Consider the following 26,433-nt stretch of genomic DNA (forward strand, 5'->3'; position numbering starts at 1 on the left):
GTGCATGCAGACCTTTAGTTGCATTAAATGCTACATTTTTACTGTCTTAAATTAACTTTTTGAATGTTGATTTCCTCTCCAGGTGGAGGGACAGTGTCTCACTACAGAAAATTCAGACAATAACTTTCATCCAGTCTTTTCTCAAGCACAGGAATCTCCTGAGACAAGCACAAGTTCAGCTCTCCACAGGCCCTTGGCTCAGGACCATCTTCACCACCACAGCTGCCAGAGACAGTGCTGCCTTGGAGGAAAACACACCTGAGAGACCAAACAGTCCCTCATGCCCTCTAAATGTGATTCAGCAGCTCCACCTCAACATGTGTTAGAATGGAGATGAGGGGAAAGAGGAGAAAGAAAGGAAAATGTATTGGAAATTTACTGTAACACAACTACATTAACATTACTTGTAAGATGCACAAATGTAACACCCACTTTCATGCTCGGGGCCATTTAATAAAACTCTAGAAATTGTGTTTTAGAGCAGATGCTCAAAGACAAAAAGAAATTTATACCCTGCTCTATACAATCCTGGTGTGCCACTGGGAGCCTGGGAAGCTCTTCCCCTCTTAGTACAACTTCTGACAAACAATTCCATGTTTTGGGCTCCAAAACACTCACCTGACTCTCCCAGCACATGTTAGTCACAGCTCTGCCTATCTTAGCCATAGCTTTGCTGAGCAGAAACAAGGTTTTTCACCTTTATTTGTGCTGGAGGAAAGGATGTAAGTAGGTTGTCACCCTCAATTAGTGGCAGGGAAGACACTTTTCCCTACTGTGCCACCTTTCCCTCTTTCTGTCATTCATTGGGTGGTGTTGGGATGGGCTTGCCATCAGTAACTTGAGGTGTCAGGGGCACTTCAACAAATGCTGGAGTTACACAGTGCCACTGCAAAGCCACTGTGTCCTGCCATGCCCACGAGATGCAGGTGTTTGTTGGCAGGACAAGAATTCTTCTGGCAGCAGCTTCAAAGCAGGAGTTACCAAAGGCTCCTTAGTCCTGGAGGGCACATCCATTAAACAAAGGTATTTGTGCTCCCTTTTTCTTACACCACACCCAGAATTCAAATCTCACAGTTTTATCACTAATGTACTAAGAGCTGATGTTCTTCTTAAGGCTTTATTTGATTTTCAAGGTATATTTCATTTTTTAAATTATATTTCCCAAATGCATCTGTAAAGCCCAGTCCTACCATGCTCAGCAGAAGAAGGCAGAAAAAGGAAACCTTTTTATTTCTTTTAATGAATCTGGGGGGGCTGGCACACATTTCCTGAATGCCTGAAGATGACAATGATTAATGAGAAAGGGAGGACAAATAAATCATAAGTCTTGTATTTTATAAATAAATGACAAAGTTTAGAAGAACTTTTCTATTCTTCATTTCAGCAACAAGATTAATTCCCAGCTCCTTCAGGAGGACAGTCCCCCTTGAGTTGAGTGGTGATTCTTTTTCTGCAGGGAAGATGGAACAGAAGGAAGAAGAGGAAGAGAGGAGAAAGGAGGAGAGAGTGAAATAGATTCCAGATTTAATTTACAAAAATTTTTGTTAACCTTGACAAAAAAAGATTGAGAAGGTGCCATCAGTGAATTTCTGTTCTGTTCCCCTGCTTGAGGCACTCCCCTGAATCATTAAAAGCCCTGTGGACACAACATGCCTGACAAGGGGCCAAAGCAGCTCCCCCCAAGAGCAGTTTGGGGTTGTGGCATGGGGACATGTCCCACACCAGGGACTGCACTGCAGAGGTGTCCCCAGAGCCATGACCCAACCTGCTGCATCCCCCTGCACAGGGCAGCCCTGCAAAGTGGCACAGGAGGAGACCCGAGGGCTTGGAGCCACCCTGACCCAAAACAAGGCACACAGGGGGAGCCTGTCCAGCTGGGACATGGACAGCCCAGAGCCGCCCCTGTGCTGCCACCCGAGCCCAGCACATCACCTTGGGCTGGGAATAAGGCTAGAGCCCCTGAAGGAACCAGCCTTACAGCCCTCTGTGCCACATCACCCCAGTACTACTGAGAATAAAAGGCTGAGAAAACCACTGTTTCTGGTTTTAAATTTCAGAGGATTCCTTGTGAACAGCTCTCCTTTCTCCCGCTCCAGTGCTGCACAAGTGAGATATGGAAGCAGGGCACAGGGTGGCACAGGTGAGAAGAGGCTCCTGCTGTGATCTTTGGGGAAACCAGACAGTTTGGATGGGCTATGAGCACCTACAATACTGCAGCCAGCAGGTATGTATTTCATCTGGAGCTCCCTTAAGGCTGATGCAGCCACCTTGGAGCTGCAATCAGGCACTCTGCCTGAACAGAGCCACAGCTGACCCTGACAGAGGAAGTCCCCAGGTGCACAGGGTTTCTGCTGGCCTGTGGCCATGGGGGCAGCTGGAAGAAGGTCACTCACCATCCCCTCCAGGACACTGCTGCCAGGGCAGCTCCACAGCCACCTTTGCTGCTGCACCTCCCAACAGGTGCTGCATCTTCAACACTTTTGTCTTCCAGTTCTGAATGGCTCCAGTCACCCTTGTAAGCTGAGACCAGTTTGCCAGTCTGTTTCCTCAGGGTGTCTCTTGGCTTTCTCCTTCATTTTTCAGTGTCTTTTATTCCTTCTTGCAGTTTAAGTGTCCTATATGTAGCAATTTATATATTGGACAGCAAAGCATCTAACAGTTTCCCTTTTTCTCCTCTGTTTCCTTATTTATACAATGGCCTTTTCCATGGTTGCAGTGTGATTTATAGATCTCTTCTTTTTTTTCACTTCCAATATTTTTTAAACAAGATGCAAATTACTGGCAAACAGATGCTGCAATACTGAATTTCATAGAATCACAGAATATTCTGAGTTGGAAGGGATCCAGAGGGATCATGAAAGTCCAACTCCTGGCCTTGCACAGAACAGCCCAAGGGTCACCCTGTGTGCCTGAGATTGTTGTCCAAATGCTCCTTCAACTCTGTCAGGCTTGGTGCTGTGACCACTGCCCTGGGGAGCCTGTTGCAGGGCCCAAGCACCCTCTGGGTGAAAAATCTTCTCCTAATATCCAACTAAAACCTTCCCTGACACAGGTTCATGCCATTCCCTCAGGTAATTCATCCTTTACTCCCTTTCTTGAAGAGGAAGCAGGGAGAAAAACACAGGAATAATTTTGCACCTGGAAAACAGGGTTGCCCAGAGGATTTTCTAAACATTTTCCATGCCTCCCTTGTACTTCCTGGTGGCCCCTCTGCTTCTTCCCAAAAACTCTGTTCTAGTTTGTGGTGTGAAGCCATGTCTGTGACCCAGCCTCACCATGGACATGACATCAGCCAGAACCAAAGATTTTGTGTTTCTGACTCTCTCTCTCCCTGTGAGATCTCTCCCTGTGCATCCCATTTCCTCTTTTTATTTTGCCCTGTTTTCTCTATTTCTTAGACACAGGTCTAGACTGAAATTGGGAAGATCTCCACTCTACAAAAGTACAGTCACAATATGGAGGAGTCCAGCATGAGATTTAGATCTAGAAAGCTCTAAATATTCTGTCGTATTCAAAAATAAAACCAAAAGTGTCTGTATTATAAATGCTTTCACAAAGAACAAATAGTAAGCTGAACTTAACAATAGTTCAGCTGAACTGAACAAGAACTCAAACAGTAAATATGAATCAAGAACTAATATCTAGAAACTAGAGCCAGACAAATCTGAATTAGAAACTAGATATACATTTTTAAACTTCAAGTGTGAATAATTACTGTGACTTACTGAATTCTCTCCAAAAGATAGGCTTGAGTTAGACTTAATGTCTTGGGCTCCCCAGAAAAATAATTGGATTAAATTCTACTTTCACCTGATGATCAGAATATCCCCTCTGGTCCTAAGTGACAAGGTCTGCATTAGTTGAGCCAGATAGAACAGAGCTTTCATCAAGACAACCTCAACATTTTATAGTTAAATTTAACCATTGGGGTGCTTGCTTGTCTTTCCTGCCAGCTGCATGTTGACTTTTTTAAGATCTAGGTTCCTATGGCAGGCAGTTCATCTTCTTTCACAAAGCTGTCCAAATTGTGTAGCTGTCCTTAGAGCTATGAATACTGCTTTAAATCAGAGGAAAAATTTTGATTAAGATTCTGAACTTCCAGCCCTACAGCATGAAGGGAAAACCATGTGACTTTTTTATTGCACATTGGTCATTAGGAAAAGTGTTTCCAGACCATTCTGCAAGCAATCTCCAGCAAAACTGTGTAGCTGCTCAAAACAACTTTGTAAAATCACTGACACAGACATTTCTTTATTTTTCATGACATTTTATTGGTCCTGTTACACTGGGACTTACTTTCCTCTACAGTGCCCAGGAGGCAGTTTTCAGTCAGTAATGACTATTTTCTTGGTCCCTTCTACAACTACATGAAATAAAATTCCAGTTTTATTTCCCATGTTCTGTACAAGTAAAGCAGTTTACAACTCAGCTGAAGCAAATCTGGTCGGTTAGTTCCACTTTCAGTGTTTAGCAAGAAAACCTTTTCCCTAAAGAAGTCATTATTTATTAGGGGCAATGTTTATTCTGGTTTTGAGAGGTCAACACATGTCTTTTGTCCTTAAAATATTCCCCAAAGAAAGGGGGATTCTTAGATGACCAGGTTAACTCCCAGCAGATAAGAGGTTCTGTTACTATTTCTGAAAAAGAAAAGCACTGTAAGACTCCTGTTGTGTTCTCAGGTACTGAGATACCTTGGGGTTACCACTGAGTTTAAAACCCTCAAACACCTGACCATGTTTTAAGGCTTGATGCAGGAGGCAGACATCAGCAGTCATTAGCCTTCTGCTAATCACCAGCTTGTGAAGGAATTCGGAAGTGCTCAGTGAAGATGGAGGAGAAACCTCTGACCCCTCCCACTGTCACACCATTTTGCTGATTTGGGTGGAGCTGCTTTTAATTAATTAAGTGAAAGGAGCCCCTTTTAGGTTCCCACCATAAAATCTCACTTGATTCCTCATAAATAATGTCTCTTGAGCTCATTCATAGCAATAAAAATATATAGTGTGCTGATTAAAATGGTTGTAATTTATATGCATTAAAACCTCGATTTAAAGATGTATTAAGGGGCAAAATTCTTTGACCATGACACTCGAGTTTGCATTTCATTACAAACTAAAGATTCAGTAGCTGAGATTGCCATGTTCTGGCAAAGAACAATAAAACTCAATGACATGATGTTCCTATCCTTCTAGGCTGGGAGAAAACCTTTCACTAACAAAAAAAAAAAAAAAAAAAAGAAAGAAAAATAAAAATAAAAAAGGCAGTAATAGTATTTTCCATAGATTTGCAAAGAGGTTGTCAAGGCAAGGTTCAGGAGAGCAAATAATCCACCTCAGTGTCCATGATGATGATGATTCAGATAGCCAACAGAGTCATTTTTAAAACAAGGACTCACTTTTCTGGTTCATGTCAAAAGTCTGAAAGGGAAGGAAATTGCAAACTCCACAACCAGCCCCATGCCTGGTCCTGCATCCCATCAAGCTCCTCCTGCCCTTCCAATGGTAATGAGCACAGGGATGGTAACACTTTCTAAAAGGGTACCTGATGTCTTAGGAGAACAAGCCTTTTGCAATGTGTCTTTCAAAGCAATCACTTTGCTCAGTCTGAAGGAGCATTTCACAGGTTTCTGCTGTTCTGACAGTTCATGATTAGCCCACAGCATGCAGGAGCAAAACCCCTGCATTAAAAATACTGGAGCCAAAGGTGGTATTTCACATATCAAGGGCTGAAGTGGCTAACTGCCTGAATGGCAAAAGCAGCACAAAATTCCCTGGAAGATTCTGTGCTGCTTCTCACCTGGCATAATTCAGTTTATTATACCAGTTTATTAAACTGACAGACCTTGACCTGTGCCTTTCATGCTTTCCGTGCACTCAGGTTAAGGATATCTTCTCAGTCTGAATGACCCTGGGATGCAACAAGCAACGCTGAGAAACTACAGAAGTAGGGTTTCAGAGCAAGAATTTGGACAAACACAGGACCCCCATGCTGATGCCTGAAGCAGAACAAAATGACTTTTTTTTCTGTACAAAAGCAGAACCCTCAAAGGCACAAAGCTGCCGAGGACAGAAAACCATTTTTAATGTGTTCAGCAGCAGTAAACAGCATTATCTGCTAAGTTTAATGATTAACTCTTTCTTTGCCACTTGTTCAAAGGAGGACAAATGCAGGAACTGGAAGTGCAGCCAGCCTGTTCCATCAGAGTGCACTTGATGCAGCCAGTGCTGTAAATGCACTCCCCATTAGCTGAGAGCTCATAAAAGCAGCAGTCAGCTCTCACAAAACCAAACACAACAGAAGGCCCCACCATATTTTACATTGTTACAGAACACTCCTGGCGAGGCACACTCTGAGCTCCTCTGCATTAAGGCTGCTGCTGCACAAGGCCATTTCCACCCCAGCCCCTTGTAATCCTCCAGCCAGGGGACACCTTGTGCACAGCACCACATTCACTGGGCTGAAATAAAGCCATGCACCTCCCCAGCACCATCAGCCCCTTCTCCATTCCCTGTGAGCAAGGTGCTTTCACCTTGACCTGCCTTCAACCCAGCTGAAGGGGTCAGAGCCCCCTTCCTGTTTGTAAGGCTTGGACGAGTGTGCTTGGTGTGAGTTTCACCACCAACAAAGTTATTGGCTTCATGTTTTATAGTGAGATTGAAATTAAACTTTTTCCATGCCAGTGGCAGTTCCTGTCAACACAAGGCCATGCTATCCATTTCTCTCCTGTGCACCTGCCCTTGTAAACTCTCTGCAGAGCAATTCATGCTGATGATACAACAGGCTTCCCTCCCAACAAGCACAGAACTGAAGGAAATCATTGCACAGTCAATGTAGTGGAGAAGGGAGGTTTGCAAAATCCAATTATAATTACAGACAGAAACATTTCTATTCAAGATTTTTACTCCTGATGTGAGTCAAGAGTGATGAGATTTGAATAAAGAGGGCTCCATCAGATTGAAATCACTCAGTGCAGTGATGTCTGTGCCAGGTTTTAGCAGAAGATCCTCCTTCAGCAGCACCCATTCACATCTCTGGGGGCTGAGCAGTGCCGTGCCATTCCATCCTCTGCAGCATTTCCCCACTGGGCAGAGGGGCAGGGGAACTGAAACAGCCCCTGAAGCCAAACAGGAATCTCCAAAGACTGCAGAAACCTGACACTGTGCTTGGCCTGAGCACGCTCCCAGACCAAGATGAACTTCCAGTCTTTGGGATGAAGGGGAGAATAAATTTTAGTGCATGAAGACAAGCCTCCTGTTTGTCCCTAATGCCCAGCTGGTCCCCTCTCCCCTGCCCTGCTCAGCTCTGTGGAACACCAGTCACCAACTCCTCGGGTCCCTTCAGCTGGTGAACATCCTCCTGCAGTGCTGTGCTCTGCACACACAAACAAAACCCTCAGATCAGGGGATGGGGGTGCTTGACCTAAGCTCTTGAAGCTGACTTACTCTGCAGATGTCACTGGGAACCATTCATGTGTTTTGGAATTAAGCCTGTGATGAAAGGCTTTGCTGGATAAGGAACTGAGCTCCTGGTGTTTCCAGGATGAAGCCTGAGATTTGGCAGATTTTTACTGCTGCAAATAAACAATGCCAACAGCAAGAAGAGGTTTTCAAACTCTTTTACTGGGAATTGACTTAAAATAGATATATTCAGCAGGAATGAGAGAGCACTGCATCACTAGCCATTTGGGACAATGCTGCTTCACAAACACATATGGGATGATATTGAAATTCCAGTTATCCAGCCCTGAAATTTTAGTCCAAAAAGCCAGTACCATTTTGGGCTCAGTTAGAATTTTCTTTATTAGTTTTTAATTTCCAAGTTAACTGTCATCATAAAGCAGGAACACAGTTTTGCTGTAGATTTCCCTGGGGATCCTTGCCCTTAGCCAGCCACGCTCAAAAATAAGAGGGTACAGGACTTTTCCCTGCCTGTGTGGGAACAAGCAGGAAGCAGAATTACAAATCACACCTGGGCAATCTTTAGCCCCAGGTGTCCCCAAAGATGCATCAAAAAATGCTGTGAAAGCAACCCACTTACCTCTGAGGAATTGCTGAACTGTCAGTGCACTGTAGATGCAAGCAGGCAGAATTTCTTACGACCTATGGCCCCGTTTATGTCCCTTTTTCTTTCACCAGTGTCTTTATTTATATTTTGCAGCTATTTGCTTTCTTTGAGGGTGAAGGGACAGCAGTCATTACTTGCTGTCTTTTACACTTGAGATGTTTTCATGGATCCAGGATAATTGCTTCCTTTCAGAGTGCTAAGGTAAAAACTGTGTAACAATTAATGTAAAAGGTGAGGTTTGATTGAGTTTCCAGTGTCCCAATATTGCTCTCAATAATATTGACAATGCTGAAGGCCATAATTCATTAATACCAGGGAATTTAATATCAGAGTCAAGGAGCTAGCTTATAGCTATCACACCTCTGCTGGGAAATGATACTGAAAGGAGCTTTATTGCAGAGGATTTGAGACTTACAGAGGCAGTGGGAGAGGCAAATGCAGCTTCTAGCAAAGCTTTGCTGCTGCATAGAAGACAAGTTTGTGCATAAGCACCAGGTAGGATCCATGGGGATGTGGATGTAGTTTCATGTTACCAGGCAGGAAGCATGGCAGTAGGTAATAAATCTCTTTTCCATGTCTCAATCTCCTAGCAGCAGCAATTGAAGGGGCAGTTGATAAAGACTCAAGTTTCTTCCTAGTAGAAATTAATCTTCTAATTATTCAGAATTGTCTTCTTATCAAGAAAATACTGATTAAAGAGGCTGGGAAAAGAGCACAAAGGAGGAGATCAATCTGCAGTGATAAGAAACTAAAGGTCAATATGACAATGTGCCTCTCCTAAAAATGACAATATGATTGTTCAGACAACATCACTCACCCATTTCTGTGCTCTCCCGTGGTGTTTCACTGAGCTGGCACAGCCCCATGGACTGAATTTGACAGCTTTCCTGCTCAAGAACATTTGCACCTAACTTATAGACTTGTAAGCACAGAGGTGTCTATTTTTCAAAAAATTTTTGCCTCTTTTTGTTCATGAAGGGTCTAGAGTGTGGCATTTAACAAAAGCCTTCTAACAGCCTTTTTTTCTTCCTCTGTGATATTTTTATGCTTCTTAATCAAGAAAAAAAAAAAAAAAAAAAAAAAAGAAAAACATACTTCCAGTGGATCTGAAAGACAAATCATTATTTTAAATTTACGGAGTAAGGTCTGCCTTGAAATGAGCATCCAAGGCAATTGCTGCATTTTAAAAGCTCCCCAAGTTGCAGGCTTAATATGAAGCAGTTCTCAGCAGAATGTCTTTTACTGCCTTTTCAAATAACAGCCTAACCATAAGTATAGATCTTCTGGATAGTCTCTGTGTAAAAGATCAATTGCAGAACAGGCAGGTTGAGGTTTGCAATCTGTCTTTTAGTAAACATTTCTCTTTCTCCTCCTCAGTTGGAAAATTCCTGCTGGGTTCTGAACAGTGGAGACCTTGAGGAGCTTTCATGTTGGTAAATTATAACAGATGTGACTTTTTCTTCTTTTTTTTTTTTCCCCCACTGATAAGGATGTTCTAGCAAAATCACCCCTAGCCTTTCTTCCTAAATGCATTCCTCAGCCAGCTTACAAAAGTTACATGAGCTCCAAAAGTCAATATTGCTATAAAAAGAGCATGGAAATGTAACACCCCTTTTAGTGGGGATTGGAAAGAAATAGCATGTGTGACTGAGGTTTTTATGCTATCCAGCTTAAAATACCTGATGATGCTTGGGAGCACTTTAGCCATTCAATTCAGTTTGCTGGTATTGCAGATATCACTTTATATAAAACACTTCAGACTCCACCTCACAGGCAGTCCAGCTTTTTGCTCTCTATTCTGCCTATTGGAAGACTGTTTGGAAATTTGATTATTTTAAGTAGCTAGGAATATTCTCAGATATTCTCTCAGTGCATTCATAGGCAATACATACCCATTTGCTTTTGGGCCAATGTTAGTCTTTAGCTTAAACACATCTTTTCTTTCCCTGACCTTCATCCCACTGATTCCTCTATTCCTCAGTCCTATGAAATCCAGTGATATTTAAATATGATGTAGCCTAGAAGAAGAATCCTAAGGTCAGGCAGCCCCTGGGATTCATAACTCCTACAAGTGCCAAATAAGGAACTTCTGGGCTACATTTCTATCAGCTATCCACCTCCTCTGGGTGTGTGTGAGACCTGGGCACACACACTGCAAGCTCATAATCATTCAACACCCAGCTGATAAAATCCAGGCACTCGTCTCCTCGATCATTTCCAGCTGATTTATCGATTTATTTTGTTGTTGGGCTGAATCCCATGACACAAGTTACCCCAGGCTGCAGTTAAGGTGATGATTTATATTCTCTTGTATTGCAACAGCCCCTTTAAACTTCAGCACTTGATCAGAGATGGGAGCATTTGCTCCAAGGGATCACCACACAATGGTACCACTGAGTAGTGCAGTGCACAATCCTCTTCAGGACCAGAACTGCACAGCTCCAGAGACACTCCATACTTGCTAAATGCACTCAGTCCAGAGCAAAAGGGATGTTCTGCAATCCCAAACCAAAGCAAATTGTGACTGGGTCACCATAAGTCCAACCTTCTAAAGTGTCATCAGAATAACTGGGATGAATCATGAGTTAAATCAGGAAAGACAAATTTTAGGAAGACTAAACTCTGACAAATGTAATGTTTCCTTGCTTGAGGGTAAGCATGATACAGGTGTGATCCTACAGGAACACCCTGCAGAGTCCAGCCAGCTGCTTCATCCCACAGCACAGACCCTGCTCTGGCAGGAGGTCTCACCAGCTCAATCAGAACATCTCAGTATGTCCAAGACCCAGCAAAAGTCCTTAGGTGATGCTGAGAGGTTTTTCCTTCTCCTGGAAAATACTCAAAAAAATCTAGGATCCTCCCTAGGTGTTCCATTCTCCTGGATGGACAAGTGTCTAAGATGTGAAAATTGTCTTTTAGTACAGAGAGATAAATTTAGTGGTTGGGATCAAAGTCAGAAACGTGGTTTGTAAGGACAAAGCAAAAATAAAATTAACACATTTTGCTTGGAAAACGTGTCATTTTTTCCTCCCTATTTAAATTCCCAAGAGTATTTGGACCATTTTGACTCATGAGGAATGAAGCACACACAGGAAATTTCCTCTAGAAAAGTGAACATTCCTTTTCTAATAGTATTTAATACTGGAGAAGGATCTCCCTCACTTAGTGCATACCAGTTCTCTAAAGCAAAAAAACTCTGAAAGCAGCATACTGAAATCCCATAAAATAAATAATAACCTGTGATTTCTTGCCTGGGATTGTTCTGCTGCTTTCCCCAGCCCAGATCACAAAAAAGCAGCTATTTGATTTCGGTGTTATACACTGCCTGTTGTTTGTCAGCAGGGAAAATTCAGAGTATTAAAAATGTTTACTGCTTTGAGAGCAATAATAAAATGTGTGCTTGCCTTCAGATTAGTTATCACTGCTTTTTCCTGCAGAGTATGAGAGAAATATAGAGGTGAAATTCCATGTTGTTATGTATAAAATAGTCTTTGAAGAGGAGCCTGGGGAGTTATATTGTTGGGATATTAATGTGTCTTATGCAGCTAAATCCCTGCTCACTACTTATAAAAGGTACAAAATCTAGAATCTTGATCATAAAACACAAATTAAATCAACACAGTCAACTTCAGAGAGCCCAAATATATTTCACTTCATTAGAAAATAGTCAGCCACACTGGCAGAAATGAAGCCTGCTTGCTAGAACACTTTTTTTTCACAGCATTTTCCCCTTATATCATTATCAGCATGACAGGGTCTCCCCAGTACCATGGTTCTCACACCAGCAGGAGTCTCTTTTATTTCCTTCAGGGATGGTGGGAAGCTGGCCATGATTTCTTTGCATCTCCAACAGAGCTTTGATAATGCATCAAAATAAAAGCTGTTCTATTGTGGAATATTTCTCAGCCTAGGGAGAGAAACAGGACCAAGGTCCAAAGGGTAAGTAAGGCAACTGGAAGAGAAATTATTGGACCAAGGTAATGCAATGTGTCAGCTCTTAAGTGGTGAGAAATCCATGTTTTCCAAGCCTGGCTGTTAGACCAGGAGCTGTGGGTGGCACATGGGCTGGACCTGACACAGAGTCACTGTAAAATGGGAATGGCTCCATCCTGAGCCACAGCCAGGAGTGCCAGGGAAGGCAGAAGCCCCTGCGTGCCCCTGGGTGGGACACAACACTCGGCCACCACTCGTTCCCATGTGGGACAAATCCCCTGTCTCCCAAACCTCTGCCAGCCCACTCAAGTAACTTCTGGTTAAGAAAATTCAAATACACTTTGGCAAGTGCTGCTTGAAAACTTTCTGCCCTAGACCATGCTCACCTCCAAGTCAACACACCTGAAGGGCCAGCAAGGGGACTGCACAGTGGAAGGAAATCATCTGAGAGGACTCAGAGCTTCTAAAGTCTGTGCTCCTTTCTATTCTCCACCCCTGCCTCCTGCACTTCCCCCAGATGCAGAGCTACAGAGGTGCTCTCCCAGGCACAGAGTTACTATTTACTCCACTTCTGAGGTGTCCACTCCCAGGCACCTGTCATCCCACTGTTCCTTTGTGTCCAACTCATTCCTTACCTTAGCAATTTCTGCCCTGAAGCACCCCGTGCAGTGTGGTTTCAATATCATATGTTCTTCACTGTGCATTTTTATTTTTGATGTTTCCACAGATGCATTTTCACTAGATAAGTGCTTGTTAAATGCTAAATCAATACCCCAGTGCTCTAAAACCAAAGTGAGAGCACTGGCCACACTACACCTACAATGCATTAAAGCCACTGTAACAAGTTTAATCACCTTGCATCACTTTAACTGCTCCTTTGTGGAATGACTGCAAACCCCTGCCAAACAGCTTCATTTCATTCTTCCCTAGTGCCCAGGTGAATATGGGCAGTGGCCATCTCTAAAAATAGAAAAACGGGAGGCTGGAGTTCAGTTCCAGACTAAGAAGATGAAATTTTAGTTCCAGGCTACGAGATGAAAATTACTCTGGTCCTGAATGTTTTCCCTGGCACATTTTTGCACGCCCAGTGGCACAACAATTGTCTTTCTTTCATAAGATGCACAAAGAATGTTTTGGTATTACATATGAAACACTTTAAATATATTTTTATGGCCATAAATAACAGGAAATCTTAATCTGAAAAGGTCCTTTGAAACCCTTTACACAGAAAACTGGAATTTTACTCTTTTTTAAAAGCTTGATACATTTCCCTATTGCTTAATGGACAGCTGTAAAAGGGAGCCTTCCTCACTGTGACATTCTCTTCACCTTCTGCTTCCTAGCAGGAGCTTAAATTCTGTTCTAAAGAAGCTATTTTGCTTTCCTTGTATGTGCCTGATACCTGCACAGGAGCCAAAGCAGAGTCTTCAGCCATACACTTTTACTCCACACATCCTCAAGAACAAACCAAGTTGTGTGAAGTTGCTTGGTCACAAGTAGAACCTGTTCATGAAAAGGATAAATGACCTCAGAGGAACATCAGCCAGCACCTACCTGAAAGAAACAAGAAGGACAGATCCAGGGCAGGAGGGACATTGGTGGTAACTGACAGGTGTAATCAGCACACAATTGATCTCTGAAAATTCTCACCCTAGAGAGCAAATCTAACAGGCCAAAGAAGTTGCCAATATTTTCTTCAGAGCTGTGATCAAGTGCTGCCTGGTTTTACTTCTGTAAAGCCTCAGCCTGATGGAGTGAGTGTCAGCTGAGCTGATTTCATGTTGGTGCTGCTGGCTGGAGAGATTTGCAGGAGCTGCAGCCACAGGCTCGGTCAAATACGTACAGTACATCTTCAAGTGGCATGAAAAAGGTGTTTGCCATTTCACAACTTTGATTCATAAATCCCCCACGCTGTCCTTGGCTTTCATGCCAACAGGATAAAGCTGAACAGGATTTCCTGCCTTGAAACTCTGTCTGCCCAGGGCCCCATTTCCAGCCCCACATTCCTGTGCTTTCCCCCGAGCGTGGAGGGAGGGTGGGCAGAGTGACCTCTGCCATGCTCACCAGCCTAGCTGGGTAAACACTCACCTGTCAGTGCAGGCAGGGATGGGAAATGCAAGGAGGCCCCATCCCCAGGGATTGTTTCCTCAGTGGCATCACGAGATTCAGGGCTGCCAGCTCCCAGACAGACATTCCTCCTCCACTTTTCACCACGCTCTGCTGCAGCAAGGCAAGTGCTTCTGGGAACATGCTGGAGACTGGATCCCAGCTGAAAGTAGCCCTTCAAAAATAGCAATTTTTAAACTGAATCATTTTTCAAATCACACTCTAAAATTGCTTCCCTTCCTGGCAAGCTTCCTGTAGCTCATTGGTACACAGGCAAGCATGGACTTGGAGGATGCAGATTTCTCAGGAGCTGCACCAATCCCATTCTGCAGGTTTCTGCATCCATCCATCCATCCATCCATCCATCCATCCATCCATCCATCCATCCATCCATCCATCCATCCATCCATCCGTCTGTCCATCCCTCCCCTCTGCACTGTGAAGCTCAACCACAGAATACAGGGGCCACATCTCTAACCTTAACAGGGATTTACAAAGAGCTCTTCCTCTTTCCTCCAAATTCTTGTCAAGGGAAATGGCAGGTGACAGAAGTGCCTAACTGGCCTTTCAGTCCTTTCAAAAACTGAGCTCTTCACTTGGAGGGCTGGAGGATGCTGAACCCTCCTGAAAGGCCAGGCCCTTGTTAGGCTGAACAAGGTGAGATCCAAAGAATAACTGGTTTGTTGCCCAATAATCTACATGAATTCAACAGTGGGTTGTGCATTTAGAAATTATCCTTTGCAGGGTCTCAGAGCTGCATCTTCCTGAGTAGCAGAATAGTAGCTTTCCATTATTAAAATGCATTAAAAATCCCTTGCATGCCAAGCCACTGACTGAGATTTCCCTGTGCAAAGCAATAAGAGAAAACAAATTAGCAAAACTAATGCAGGAACAGCATAAGCCAGCAGAGTGGAAGGTTTTCCCATAAAATGCCAGCTTTCATACCAAAAATTGTAAGCCAGCTAAGTCATGTGAGCACAGAGCTACATGCACAAGATGCAGGGTGCCTGCTTCCATTGGCAGCACAAGCAAGTGAGAACACATTAATTAATTAATTAATTAGTTAGTTAGTTAACGTGCTCAGGATGCTCGGAGCACTAGAGAGAATCAGGCCTTCTGAAATTGGCTGCTCATCAGGTTTAAACTGAATGGAATTGGCAGCACTAATTAGATCATTCTCAGTGAGAGCAGTGAAAGTGAGAGAGTAGTAGTTAGATCACTGAGCCTCAGGAAAAATAAAAACAAAAGGCCATTGCAGATTCATAAATTAGCAGGAAGAATGAAGGAATCTCTGATTTAGACAGCAATTGCTGCCTGTTTCTCTTAAACCTGTGGAAATATTCTCCCAGTAAAACCATGTCTTTGGTTAACAACAATTTCCCTGCAGCTTAGCATCACTTAGCAGTTTGACCCAGCAAACCAAAACCTGCACTGGCTGAACCAAAACCTCCTGCATCTCACCCTGACTTGATTTTGAGTTTGGGAGGACAAGAAATGGTTCCCAAAGGATTCTCAAGTTTCTCTCATCACCTTCTTTGGCTCTGCTCCCACAAAAGCCAGAGTGCTACTGGCAGATAAATGGTTGCTTACAGAGCCCAGCTACCTGGAAACAGTTTCATGCCAAGACTCCACATGGACCACCTGCTAATCAACACAAAAAATGTCTTAGTTTTCAACCAAATTGTCTGCAACAGGCAACTCAGGGCTTCAAGACCAGTAATAAGCCTGCCTGTTTTCTCTCTCCCCTCCCCAAAAGCTCATCCTGATACAGAGAGAAGACAAGAGAGCACAGTAGGCTATTTGGGTCACAGGACTGGTCTTCTGTTCCAAAACCTAAAAAGTGCCTGGGGAGGGTGAGGAGACCCTAGTAACATCTGAGGCTCCATGGAAACATACATTCATCCCCAAATACTTTGTACTTAGTAGACTGTCTCAACCTGTCATCACACTAAGTCAGGTAGTGGGAAGAGCCCTCTATCCTAAAGTATCCAAATTTCTAACTTAAAAATTGGGCATATTCATTTCTGTTATGTATTGTGACTGAAACCCTTGTTCACAATGCTGCCAAGGCTCTGATTGCATAGGCTACCAATTACTCATCCATGTTTTTATTGACAAGGTAATACCCAAGAGGCTGTTCCCTGATATCCAGCAGGAGGTAAAGGTGAAGAAGAGCACCATCTCATTGCCTGCACGGCTTGTCAAGCACCCAGGCTCATCATAAGGCCACTCATTGAAAAATAATTTCCTTGGTACATGTTACAGACAAAAACTAATTCACACAGCCCATACTGGGCTGCATGGAGAGCAACACAAAACCATCTGCACATTGACTCCAGCTGCAGGAGCAGTTACAAATCCATTTGCCTTTGGTCACTGTCGAGGTAGAAAACACGTCCAGCTACAGCAAACAAGCTGCACATTTCAGGTCAGGGACTGCATGGCATGTTTACCTTCAGATTGTATGGTACACTTCCAAATAACTACTTCAATATAGTGGTAAAAATTCCTGAATGAGGTACTTGATATTTTTTCTTGGCAAATATTTGCTACAGAGTCAGTGGGGATGTGCATGAGTGAAGCCTGTACTGGAACTGAGAACACAAATGTGGAGGTCTTGGTATCCCTGAAGTCAAAAGACGAGGTCTTGCTAATTTGCTTGTGAGTTACACAGTCAAACCATGGCTGGAAATTTAGAGGATTTTACCCATCAAAAAAAACCAAAAAAACCCAAAAAAACAAAAAACCCCCCAACAAAACTATTCCCTTGAAAGGAATAACAGTAACTGGTCTTTTTCAGGTTTAAAATGCCGTTTTAAACTGTATTCTCTAATAAAGGGATGTGATGTTTAGCAGTACCACCTATTTGCAGACAATGCTTTAATTAGACATTTAATGAGCCCATCTCGTTTCTTTGCACGAGCTTAACTTCACACAGACAAGATAATAATGTAAACACCACATCTTGGTTAGTAAAATAATTGCTTTCACCAGCACTGACCTCCTGACAAACCAAATGCCTGGTGCCATGCACACAATACTCCCACAGCTCAGGAACCTAATTTTGGCATAAAGCCCAATTTACAGCTGACCATCAGCTTTTAAAAAAATTCTAGGCAAATAGTTTTAAAGACAGTGTTGTTTTCAACAAATCCCTCAAGATTTCATTCAATTATTCAAGAAAATTTAGAAAAACATCCTTCATTTAACCATATAACAGCCTTTAAGAGAGTTGCTCAAGCAGGGGCGCAGCAGCAGCTTCAGGATGTTTCCTCACACTCTAATATCTGGATCAGAGAAACCAAAACCATGATCTTCCTTTAAGCCACAGCTCTGGAAGATTTTTTTATCTAGCTAATAGAGTTTTTCCAGGAGCCAGGTACTTTGGAAAGTACCAAACATTTTCAGTGGGACTTTAATGAAAAAAAAAAGAAAAACCACCAAAAAACCATTTTCCCCCTAGCTTTATAGCAAAAAAAAAAAAACTTTAAGTATTTCTGCAAAACGGTGACAAATTTTCAAGACTCCAAGTAAAAAAATCTTAGCAAAATGAGTTGTCAAAACATTTTGAAAATCTGTCAACAGCTCGAATTCTTAGAAACCATGATTCGGTGATGCTGGAAATACAATCTTGTCCATGCTGAAGCAGCTAAACCACATCCCTTGCTGCTTCAGCTGAGCTTTTTTCTTCATGGAAAGTTACTGGTAGGCTTTCATATCTATGAGGTGATTCCTCAAGCTAATCAGCATCCCACCAGCATCATCCTTTCCCAGGCAGGACATCTCCAGAGAGGCCAACGTAGACTCCAGAGCCAGTCAGCTCCTACTGCTTGGAAACTGTCCTGTCACCCAAGGAAATGGCCAGTTTTCCAGTTCTCCCCATCTAGGAGAAACCATCCCCCAAGAGGGGATAAGGCATGGCATGGGGAGGTATGAGTTACACGAACTTTGCCAACTGGCTCCTCATTAAAAACATCAGGGGTGTCTCACTGTAGGTGAAATTGCTGAGGACTCCAGAGAACTGAACCCTCATTTTACAATGTTCCCAACAGGAAAGTGAAAAAAAGCAACAAAAGCAAGCAACCAACCAACCAAAACAAAACCAAAAACAAACAAAAACAAAATCCAAAAACCAACCAAACAAAACCAAAACAAAAAACAACCAAAAAACCCAACCAAAAAAACCCAAAAAAACTTCCCCTGCAAGCACAAAAGCACCAGGAACCTACTGATATCTATCTGCAGCAACAAAATCCCTGCAAATTCAGGTAAATGAGCTTAGCTTTACATCATCTGACACAGTGGATTGTGTGTAATCATTCCTGGATTACCACAGTGGAAATTATTTCCAACTATAGTCCTTGGCACTAAATGGCCCAATTCTGACCTATTAAGCCCTTGACTGTCCATGGGAGACTTTCCACTCATTTCAATGGTCTTTTGATCAGGTCTGATATACTTTCCCAATGTTTTCTGCTTTTTGTGTCCTTGAGATTCGCTATTGCTTCCCCCAGCTATTGGGTTTGTGATTTACTGGTTTAATTTTTTTTAATTTTTATTCAGTTTTAGTATTTATTATGGGACACAACTGACACCTTGAAATAGGAGACACTTTTTTTCTTAAGGGTTGCATGTGGTATTGGTTGCCTTGAGCACAAAAGGAGATTGGAAATCTTCTTTGATACTTCTAGACATTTCACCTCTATTGAACAAAATGCTTTAGCACAGAAGCAGTAACAGCAAAACCCCAAAGTTTAGAGATGTTAGTGGCTATCAAAACATGATACTTTGATTAGATATGTTCCTAGGAAGCATAGGTGTAAACCCAAGCAGTTTTCTTCACTTGACAAGTATGAACAGTCTGTTAGAAAGGGAGGAAGTTCTCCTGCTATGGATGTGGTGGCCAAGAGATAACTGCCAATAATGTGAAATCTCATGGCAGAGCAAAATCTCTCAGATCCAAAATAAGAAATAGATGTGTGAAGCTATGGAGAGGTTCTAGTGATGGCAAATAGCCCTTTGCTAAAAGACACGATGTAGCTACCAAGAGGCAGCAAATATCTTCCTGTTAACGAAAAAAAAAAATAAAAAGAAAAAAATAAAGAAAAAAAAAAGAAAAAATAGAACCTAGGCTAAAAAAACCCAGCACACTGGCAACTGTAAATTGTGGGGAGCATTTCCTCCTCCAAGCCCAGATCTTTCCTACACGTGTTATCAACCCCTACACATATGTTTGCAGGACTGGCATCACTCCCATCCTCTTTGCAATACTTTATCAGTGAGAATTCTCATTTTATTTAAAAGATACGAATGTAATTATTTACTTCAAGTCTCCCAGGAAAGGACTGCAGTTCTTGCTGCAGCATAACAGATAAGAAAGGCTACAGGGTTTGTTCCAAGGCAAACACCAAAGACAGAATCCAACATCTTAGGGGGAAAAAAAATCACTTTTCAGACACTAGCTAAGATTAAATGGGCATTTGGCACCGAACCCAAAATGTATCATTTTCTCGGGTCTTCCTCTGTGGAGTCAGATCAGAAACAACCATTCGTTCATCTAGAAATGGCTGAAATTAAGTAATTAGCGCTCCACCGACCACCACCAACTCCCTCAAAAACACCGTCTTGGCACCGGGCGTAGAGGAAAGCTTTTGAAGCCAAACCACCCCAGCAGCGACCACGGCACATCCCACACATGGCGAGGGACCAGCGTGCCCGGCCGGTGCCAAGGTGGGAGCGGAGAGCTGGGGAGCGGCGGGCGGGGCAGGGCAGAGCAAGGCAAGGCAGGGCAAGGCAGGGCAGGGCAGGGCAGAGGAAGGCAAGGCAGGGCAGGGCAGGGCAGGGCCGAGCAGGGCAGGGCAGGAGAGGGCAGGGCAGGGCAGGGCGTCCCCGTTCCGCCCCATCCCTCCCCCGGGCCGGGCGCGGCGGCCCCCGGGGGCGCGGCAGCGGCGGCTCCAGCGGCCCGGCCCGGGCGGGCGGCGGCAGCGGGGCTGCGGGAGCCTCCCCGCCGGGGATGCGGCTCCCCGGGGGACGCGCCGCACGCTCCCGCCCTCCGCCCGCCGTCGACCGGGCGCCGCGCGGAGCCTCCGCCTCCGCCTCCCCGCGGCGTCTCCCCCGCGGCGGGGCCGCCGCCGCCGCCGCCCCGCATGGCCAGAGGGAGCCGGCCGGTGCGCGCCGCCCAGTCCGCGCCGCCGCAGCCCGCGGCCCCGGGGCCCAGGGCGGGCGGGCGAGGCCGACGGCCCCGGGGCGCCGCCGTCGCCAGGCGGGCGGGCAGCCCCGCCGGGGGATGACTCAGAGCCGCGGCCCCTGCAGCGAAGCCGCCACCGCCGCCGCCGCGCCGGGCTCCGCGCAGCGCCGCCCCATGCCCGCGCCCCCCGCCGGGGGCCGCCCGCCGCCCGCCGCGCCCGCCGCGCCGCGCACCGGATGATGCCCCCGCGGGGGGCGGTGGGCTCCTGCCGCCGGCGGCGCCTGGCGCCCCTCAACGAGGACAACGGGCGGTTCCTGCTGCTGGCCGCCCTCATCGCGGCGTACCTGAGCGCCGGCGCCACCGTCTTCTCGGCCCTCGAGAGCCCGTCGGAGGCGGCCGCGCAGCTCCGCTGGAACCGGACCCTCCACAACTTCAGCCGCATCTTCAACATCAGCCTGCCGGAGCTGCGCGCCTTCCTGCGGAGCTACGAGGCAGCCATGGCCGCGGGCATCCGCGTCGACGCCTTGCGGCCCCGCTGGGACTTCCCCGGCGCCTTCTACTTCGTGGGCACCGTCGTCTCCACTATAGGTGAGAGCCGCCCCGACGGCCCCGCGGAGCAGACCCGCCCGTCCGGGGAATGCCGCGGCCCCGGCCCCGTCGTTATAGCGACCAAAGTTTGGGGAGAGGCGCCGCCGCGTTGCTGTGGCAACCGGGACTTCGCAGCGCCTCCGGGTCGCTCTGTCCCCGCTGACCTCCCGTGCCGGGGGTCGCGGTCCCGCGGTCCCCTCCAACCCGCCCCGTCCCGCTGCACGGAGCCGGGACCGGCGCTGCTCCCGCCCCGCAGCGCTCCGGCATCTGCGGGTTCGCGGGAGAGCCGGCCGTCGCGGCTGCGGGAGCTCCGTCCCTCCCCTGCAAACTTCTGCTGCCGGCGGCTGGGCTTCTTCATTCTGCCGGCCCGAGGGAGCGGACGGGGCTGGCGGCTGCCCGTGTAGCGCTGCCTGCGCCGGGATGCGCCCGCCGGGCGGATGGCTCGGTATCGGGAGAGGCGGCGCGGGCGCCGGCAGTAGCGGGCTGATGGAGATGCTGAACGAGAGTCAGGCTTTCGCCGTGTGTGTCCGCTCAGCTTGGTACCGGCTTTTACGGCTGGCAAAGTTAGGATGTGAATGTGTTTAAAGACGCAAAGTCGTTGTCTTCCAGCCGTAGCACAATACAGCGTTCTCAGTGTATTGCTGGAGCCGGCTGCAGTTTTTCCTATCCCATAGGTGTTTAGGAAGAGCAGCACTTTGTAAAGCAAATGCTGAGTTATGGTGTGAGGATTTTATGGGTTTTTTAACTCTGTGGCTGTCTAGTGCTCTTGGGCTATTGCTTGAGAAACCCTGTCCCTGAGTACAAGATCTTAGTGCTCTTAACTCTGCCAGTTTGTGAGTTCTGTAAGAAGCCAGGTGTCTTCTGAGCTTAAATGTTGGGTTTTCCGTTTATTGTAGAGGAAGAAACTCGCAGCTCGTTATTGCATTTGCATTCATTAGGTATGGGAAATGTTTTATCAATAATGACTAATCTGTATAATGGAGTCGTGATGGTGAGTACAGCAGTCTTGTCAGGTATTGTTACTTTTTGCATTGAAAAATCCAGTTAACTTTTGCTTTGCAATTACATTTGGTAGCCCGGTCATTAAAGCATTAAGCAGTAGCCCGTTTTAATTAAGCATTAAGCTTTCTTCATCACAGGAACATATATTTAAAAGAGATTATTTTGACTGATCAGAATGAGTGAACAAAAAAAGCCAGTGTTTTAACAAACCCATTCTTTCATTACACCTGCTGTGAGAAACAGAAATCTTCAGGTGATGTATGAACACATTGCTTTCCTGCCAACTCTGGCTTCTCCTCTCTGAGGTCATTGAAAAGTGAAATGTTTCCTCTTACTTTGCATTTGTTTCCTCTCCACTTCATCGCCCCTCGTGCAGTTATTTGTCCCTGGGCAGAGGGACTGAGGAACTCAGCAGGGGGTTTTGCTGTGTCTTGAGGTGTAACTGGCAGAACTAGGAGTTGAATTTCTCATGTATTCCTGTAGCACCAATCCAGTGCTTTCCCCTTGAGTCGGTAATGTCACATCTCACATGCCAGGTGGGGTCTGGAAACTGGGGGTTTTTTTGTGATGTGCAACAAAGGCTGGATTCCGACAAGTGCTCCCCAAGTCGTACCTTCTCTTGGAATGCTACCTGGCAGTGCTTTCTCCTGGATTGCTTAGAGTACTTGGTGTGAGTTCGGAGAGCTGTAGAGCAAGGCTTTGCTCTGAGTGAGGAGATGCAGGCTGAGCTGTGCCCGTGGGCACAGCAAAGGCTGTGGCAGGGCCAGGGGTGCCAAGCTGCACAGCCTGGCAGGAGCAGTGCCTGCTGGAGTCCCAGCATCCCGAGGCTGCTGTGCTCCATCCAGGCATGGCTTTCACCAGGTACCTTTCACATGTACAGCTCCTGCAGATGAAGAGGAACTGCTGCCCCCACCTCAGTGCTTCCCTTCGTGTGCCTCTTCAAGCTGCTGCAGCTCACAGAGGCAAAGCCCACGAAGAGCTCAGCTGCAGCAGGGTTTCTTCCACCACACAGTGGTATTTGGTTATTTTTGGCAGTTCTGCCCAGCAAAAGCGAGAAAACCCCATGAATTCACTAACTAGTTGTTCCACTAGAACACGACACTGTGCTCTTAGTCAAACGTGTACAAAGCTGTCTGGCTCGTGGTCCCAGCATGAGAGAAACCAAATGGCAGGGCAGCAAGATGTCCCCTGGGTGAGCAGTTCCAAAGCCATCCTTTCAAGGTCCACTTTTTTCCCTCCCAGCCAGTTCATTTTTGTACCTACCCACCTGGACTACCTTTGATTCCACTGTCAGCTCACACACCGCGTTATCCTGGCTCTGAGCAATTTGATTTGCTTTCGTGTCATGCTTAATTGACAAGAATGCTGTTTTTACCCAGCTTTGCCAAGAACTACCAGACATGCAGAGTCAAAACAGCTTTCCTTCCTCCACAGCTTCATCAGTTACGTGTGTCAAAGCAACTTTATTACTCCAGCTAAACACAGCACCATCCTAGCGAGGTGGAGGAGAGCTTCCTTACTCACTGCTGAACAAACAGCAAGTATACTCAATGTCTCTCAAGGGTAAATCACCCCCAGGTTACTCAGCTTATCATCTTTAGAGGATTCCAACTCGCAGGAACCTCGCTATGTCTTTTCAAACCCTCTCTCTGTTCTCAACAGTTTTAATAAAACTACTAAATCTTTCTCATGTAGGCATTGAAATGCAGTCATCCAGGCAGAGGGCTGCAAGTCCTCCTGGAGTTTGTGTGAGCTGAGCTGAGCTGAGGACTCCAGTTCTTCATCCTTCTGTGAACACAGGGGTTTGGAGTAGCCAGGCTGGGAGAGAACTGTTCCATCCATGCTCCTTGAGCAGACCCTCTGCAGAGCCAAGCAGCTCCCCTCTCTCCCCTCCTTAGCTGCAGTTCTGCACTTCCCTAAATCCTCAGGGACACAATCATACAGTCTGGGTGAGAAACATGTTAATGGGGTCTTTAGGAAATGAGAGTTGAAATTCTAATTTTAAAGCATTTTTCTGAATAGCCCACAAAGTGTGTGGCTTGCAGTCCATAAAACACCCTCTTGATAGCACTCTGGGCATTTAGTTTTTATTACTGCATTGTTTGTGCTTGAATAATGAAATCTTGACTCTGTTTTCATTAGGCACATCTGGATTTTCAGAGCTATGTAAGAAAATCTTTCAGTCTAATTTCTGATTGCTTGCTGTCAAACTACACCGTCTATTCAGTCATTATTTGTCTCCAAAAGGCAGTGGGTTTCTAGGCTATTATTATTATTATTATTATTATTATTATTATTATTATTATTATTATTATTATTTCTTTAAAGAGCAGCTTGGATGAAATTTATTCTTGATTCTTTGTTCTAACTGACTGTAGACTTCGGTTTTCAGCTGAGTTTTTTCCTTCCCTCCCCATATGCAAACCACCAGTACCACCAAAGTACCGAGCACTTTGTTGAAGACTGAAAGCAAAAGTACAACTCAGACCAGATTTCTCCCTGGTAAAATGTTACAGATGCAGTTATAATCAGTCTTAGCTTTCCCTGTATTCTGGTAGCAAAAATTTATTCTGCCTGGCACACCAGGCAACTCTGGAATGCCTGAAGATCTCTGGATTTCTGACTCAGTCCATGAGTCTAGACTCTTGTACCCAGATTTTTTCTTTCCTCTCTTCAAGGTTAGAGTAAATCTTAGGCGCCTGTATAATAAAACATTTTGAAACATAGACCCATTTAAATTGGATTCTAAGCTTCTTATGTGTAAGTACATGTTTCAAAAATCAAGTGTTAGAATTGATTTATAGAAATCCATACCAGGCATTAAAAAATGAGGTCAAGTGAAGTACTCCGATATATAAAAGGGATTTTTTCAATAAAATATTTTTATAGCACCTTTACTGTGGGCAGATGATTTTGGGATGGAACATGTCTGGGTTATGTGTGCTTGAGAAATGCCCCTGGGAGGAAAAGAAGCAGGGATCTCCTCTCTGTACAGCTGTGCAGAGGTTACAGGTGCTGGGGACACAGTGTGTAGGAGTGAGCAGGACTATTCATACTTGCCTTATCCCTGAGGTATCCTGGTAAATTACTCAGTATTCCTGTGGACTGACAATTCCCCCCAAAGGGATGGGGTCATCCTCTGCTCTTAGGTAAGAGACACAGCATTCTGTGTTTTCTGCCATCTCACTGCCTCTGGCAGAGGTTTTCTCCTTGCTTGGGATGTCAGCTGGGTTAGACCTTCTTCTCTCTGGCTCCTGTGCAGGGACCAGCACACCCAGCACAGCATTTCTGCTTGTGTTCCACAGCCTAAGCACCAAAGCCACTCACTTCTGAAATACCCTCTGGCCCTGTATCACAGTCTTGTGAGAATATCTGTCGGTCCAGGTGTTCTGGAGGTGATAAATTAATGGAAGTGATGTGCAAGGCACATTTGGACAGCTCAGTACGCACAGGTGAGGTGTTGGACTGTGCTGCCAGGAGCCAGGGGGTGAGCCTGTGAGAGCTGGCACTGAGAGGATAATTTGGTGAGAAATCCCAGAAATAACCAAGATGGTCTGAAGGTTTAAGGGGCAAGTATATTTGTCCCATCTTCTTCACTGTTGTATTCCAGGATGTGAATTAGAGCTGCAGCCACAGGAGGCTCTGGCTCCCTGCTCTCCCTGAAGGCAGCCTGGCTGTCTGTGGGGCCAGCCCAACCAAAAGGTGACAGCCAAACCAGGGTGTGCACCTGAAAAGCAGCAGTGCTACCTCCTCAGGGCTCTGCAGTTCTCTGGGGCTTGTACAGGCAGCTTTTGCAGAGGTTTCAGATTAGGGGGGAGTAGCCTCCAGATTTGACCTTCTTAAAGTTAAGAAATAATCAAACAAAACTGAATGAGAAAGCGCTGGAAGAGCCAGCAGTGTTATTAAGCTGCAGTGTCAGGTTGTCTTTGCCATCCTGTACACAATCTGCAGGCAGAGTGAGAGGGTGTTTGAGGCAGATCTGGTTCCTTCATGGTTTGATCAATGTGCCCATGGATTTCTGAGTTATTTTCTCACTCGGGTAACCTCGATAAAGAGCAGAGAGCAAGAGGCTCCGAGGGCAGCAGGTCAATGGTCAGCATATTTCTGTGGAGAGTTCTGATCCTACACTGATTTTCCTCAGTTGAAGTACTGTCACCATAGCAATGTTCTCTGCTTGCCATAGCTGCATGGGAGTATTAACTTCTTTGGCTGCCACTGATAGGAATTTCCTAGGTGTGTGGGCATAGGTTGGGTGCTCCGAGCAGAAAAGTAATCTAAATCACAGCTTGCTTTCTTGTAGTTGAGAGCAGCAACATAAATCTTTACTTGGAATACATCCATGTAATTACACAGGTGACTTGAGGAGTCCCCACTGAAGGGTCATGATTAAATCATTTTGATCCTAAATTTCTTGTGATTTTATTCTAGAAGGCAGGAAGGAGAAACCCAAATACTGGAAATAAAACTCTTTCTAAAATTAAAAAAAAATTGTGAAAAATACTACTTTGATTTCGGTGCTTCTTAGGGTTTGCCTGCCCCTGTAGGGTTATGCC

At 45.4% G+C, this 26,433-nt stretch overlaps 1 protein-coding gene and 1 long non-coding RNA gene across 2 annotated transcripts in view; one reads left to right on the top strand and one right to left on the bottom strand.

Annotated features, from left to right (window-relative positions):
* Positions 1 to 20,753, bottom strand: part of LOC127059429 (uncharacterized) — a 30,139-nt gene extending 9,386 nt beyond the window's left edge. The window contains exons 1-2 of the long non-coding RNA XR_007777218.1: positions 20,635 to 20,753; positions 14,086 to 14,278 (exon numbers count right to left, since the gene is read on the bottom strand). This is a non-coding gene — a long non-coding RNA (uncharacterized LOC127059429). The remainder of the gene's footprint in view (positions 1 to 14,085; positions 14,279 to 20,634) is intronic.
* The window catches only part of KCNK12 (potassium two pore domain channel subfamily K member 12), a 28,901-nt gene continuing 22,994 nt past the window's right edge, over positions 20,527 to 26,433 (top strand). Inside the window, exon 1 of the mRNA XM_030236020.2 lies at positions 20,527 to 20,878. Within this exon, the coding sequence (XP_030091880.1) occupies positions 20,527 to 20,878 (352 nt within the window). The remainder of the gene's footprint in view (positions 20,879 to 26,433) is intronic.

The sequence above is a fragment of the Serinus canaria genome, chromosome 3 (assembly GCF_022539315.1).
Source record: "Serinus canaria isolate serCan28SL12 chromosome 3, serCan2020, whole genome shotgun sequence".
Lineage (NCBI taxonomy): Eukaryota > Metazoa > Chordata > Aves > Passeriformes > Fringillidae > Serinus > Serinus canaria.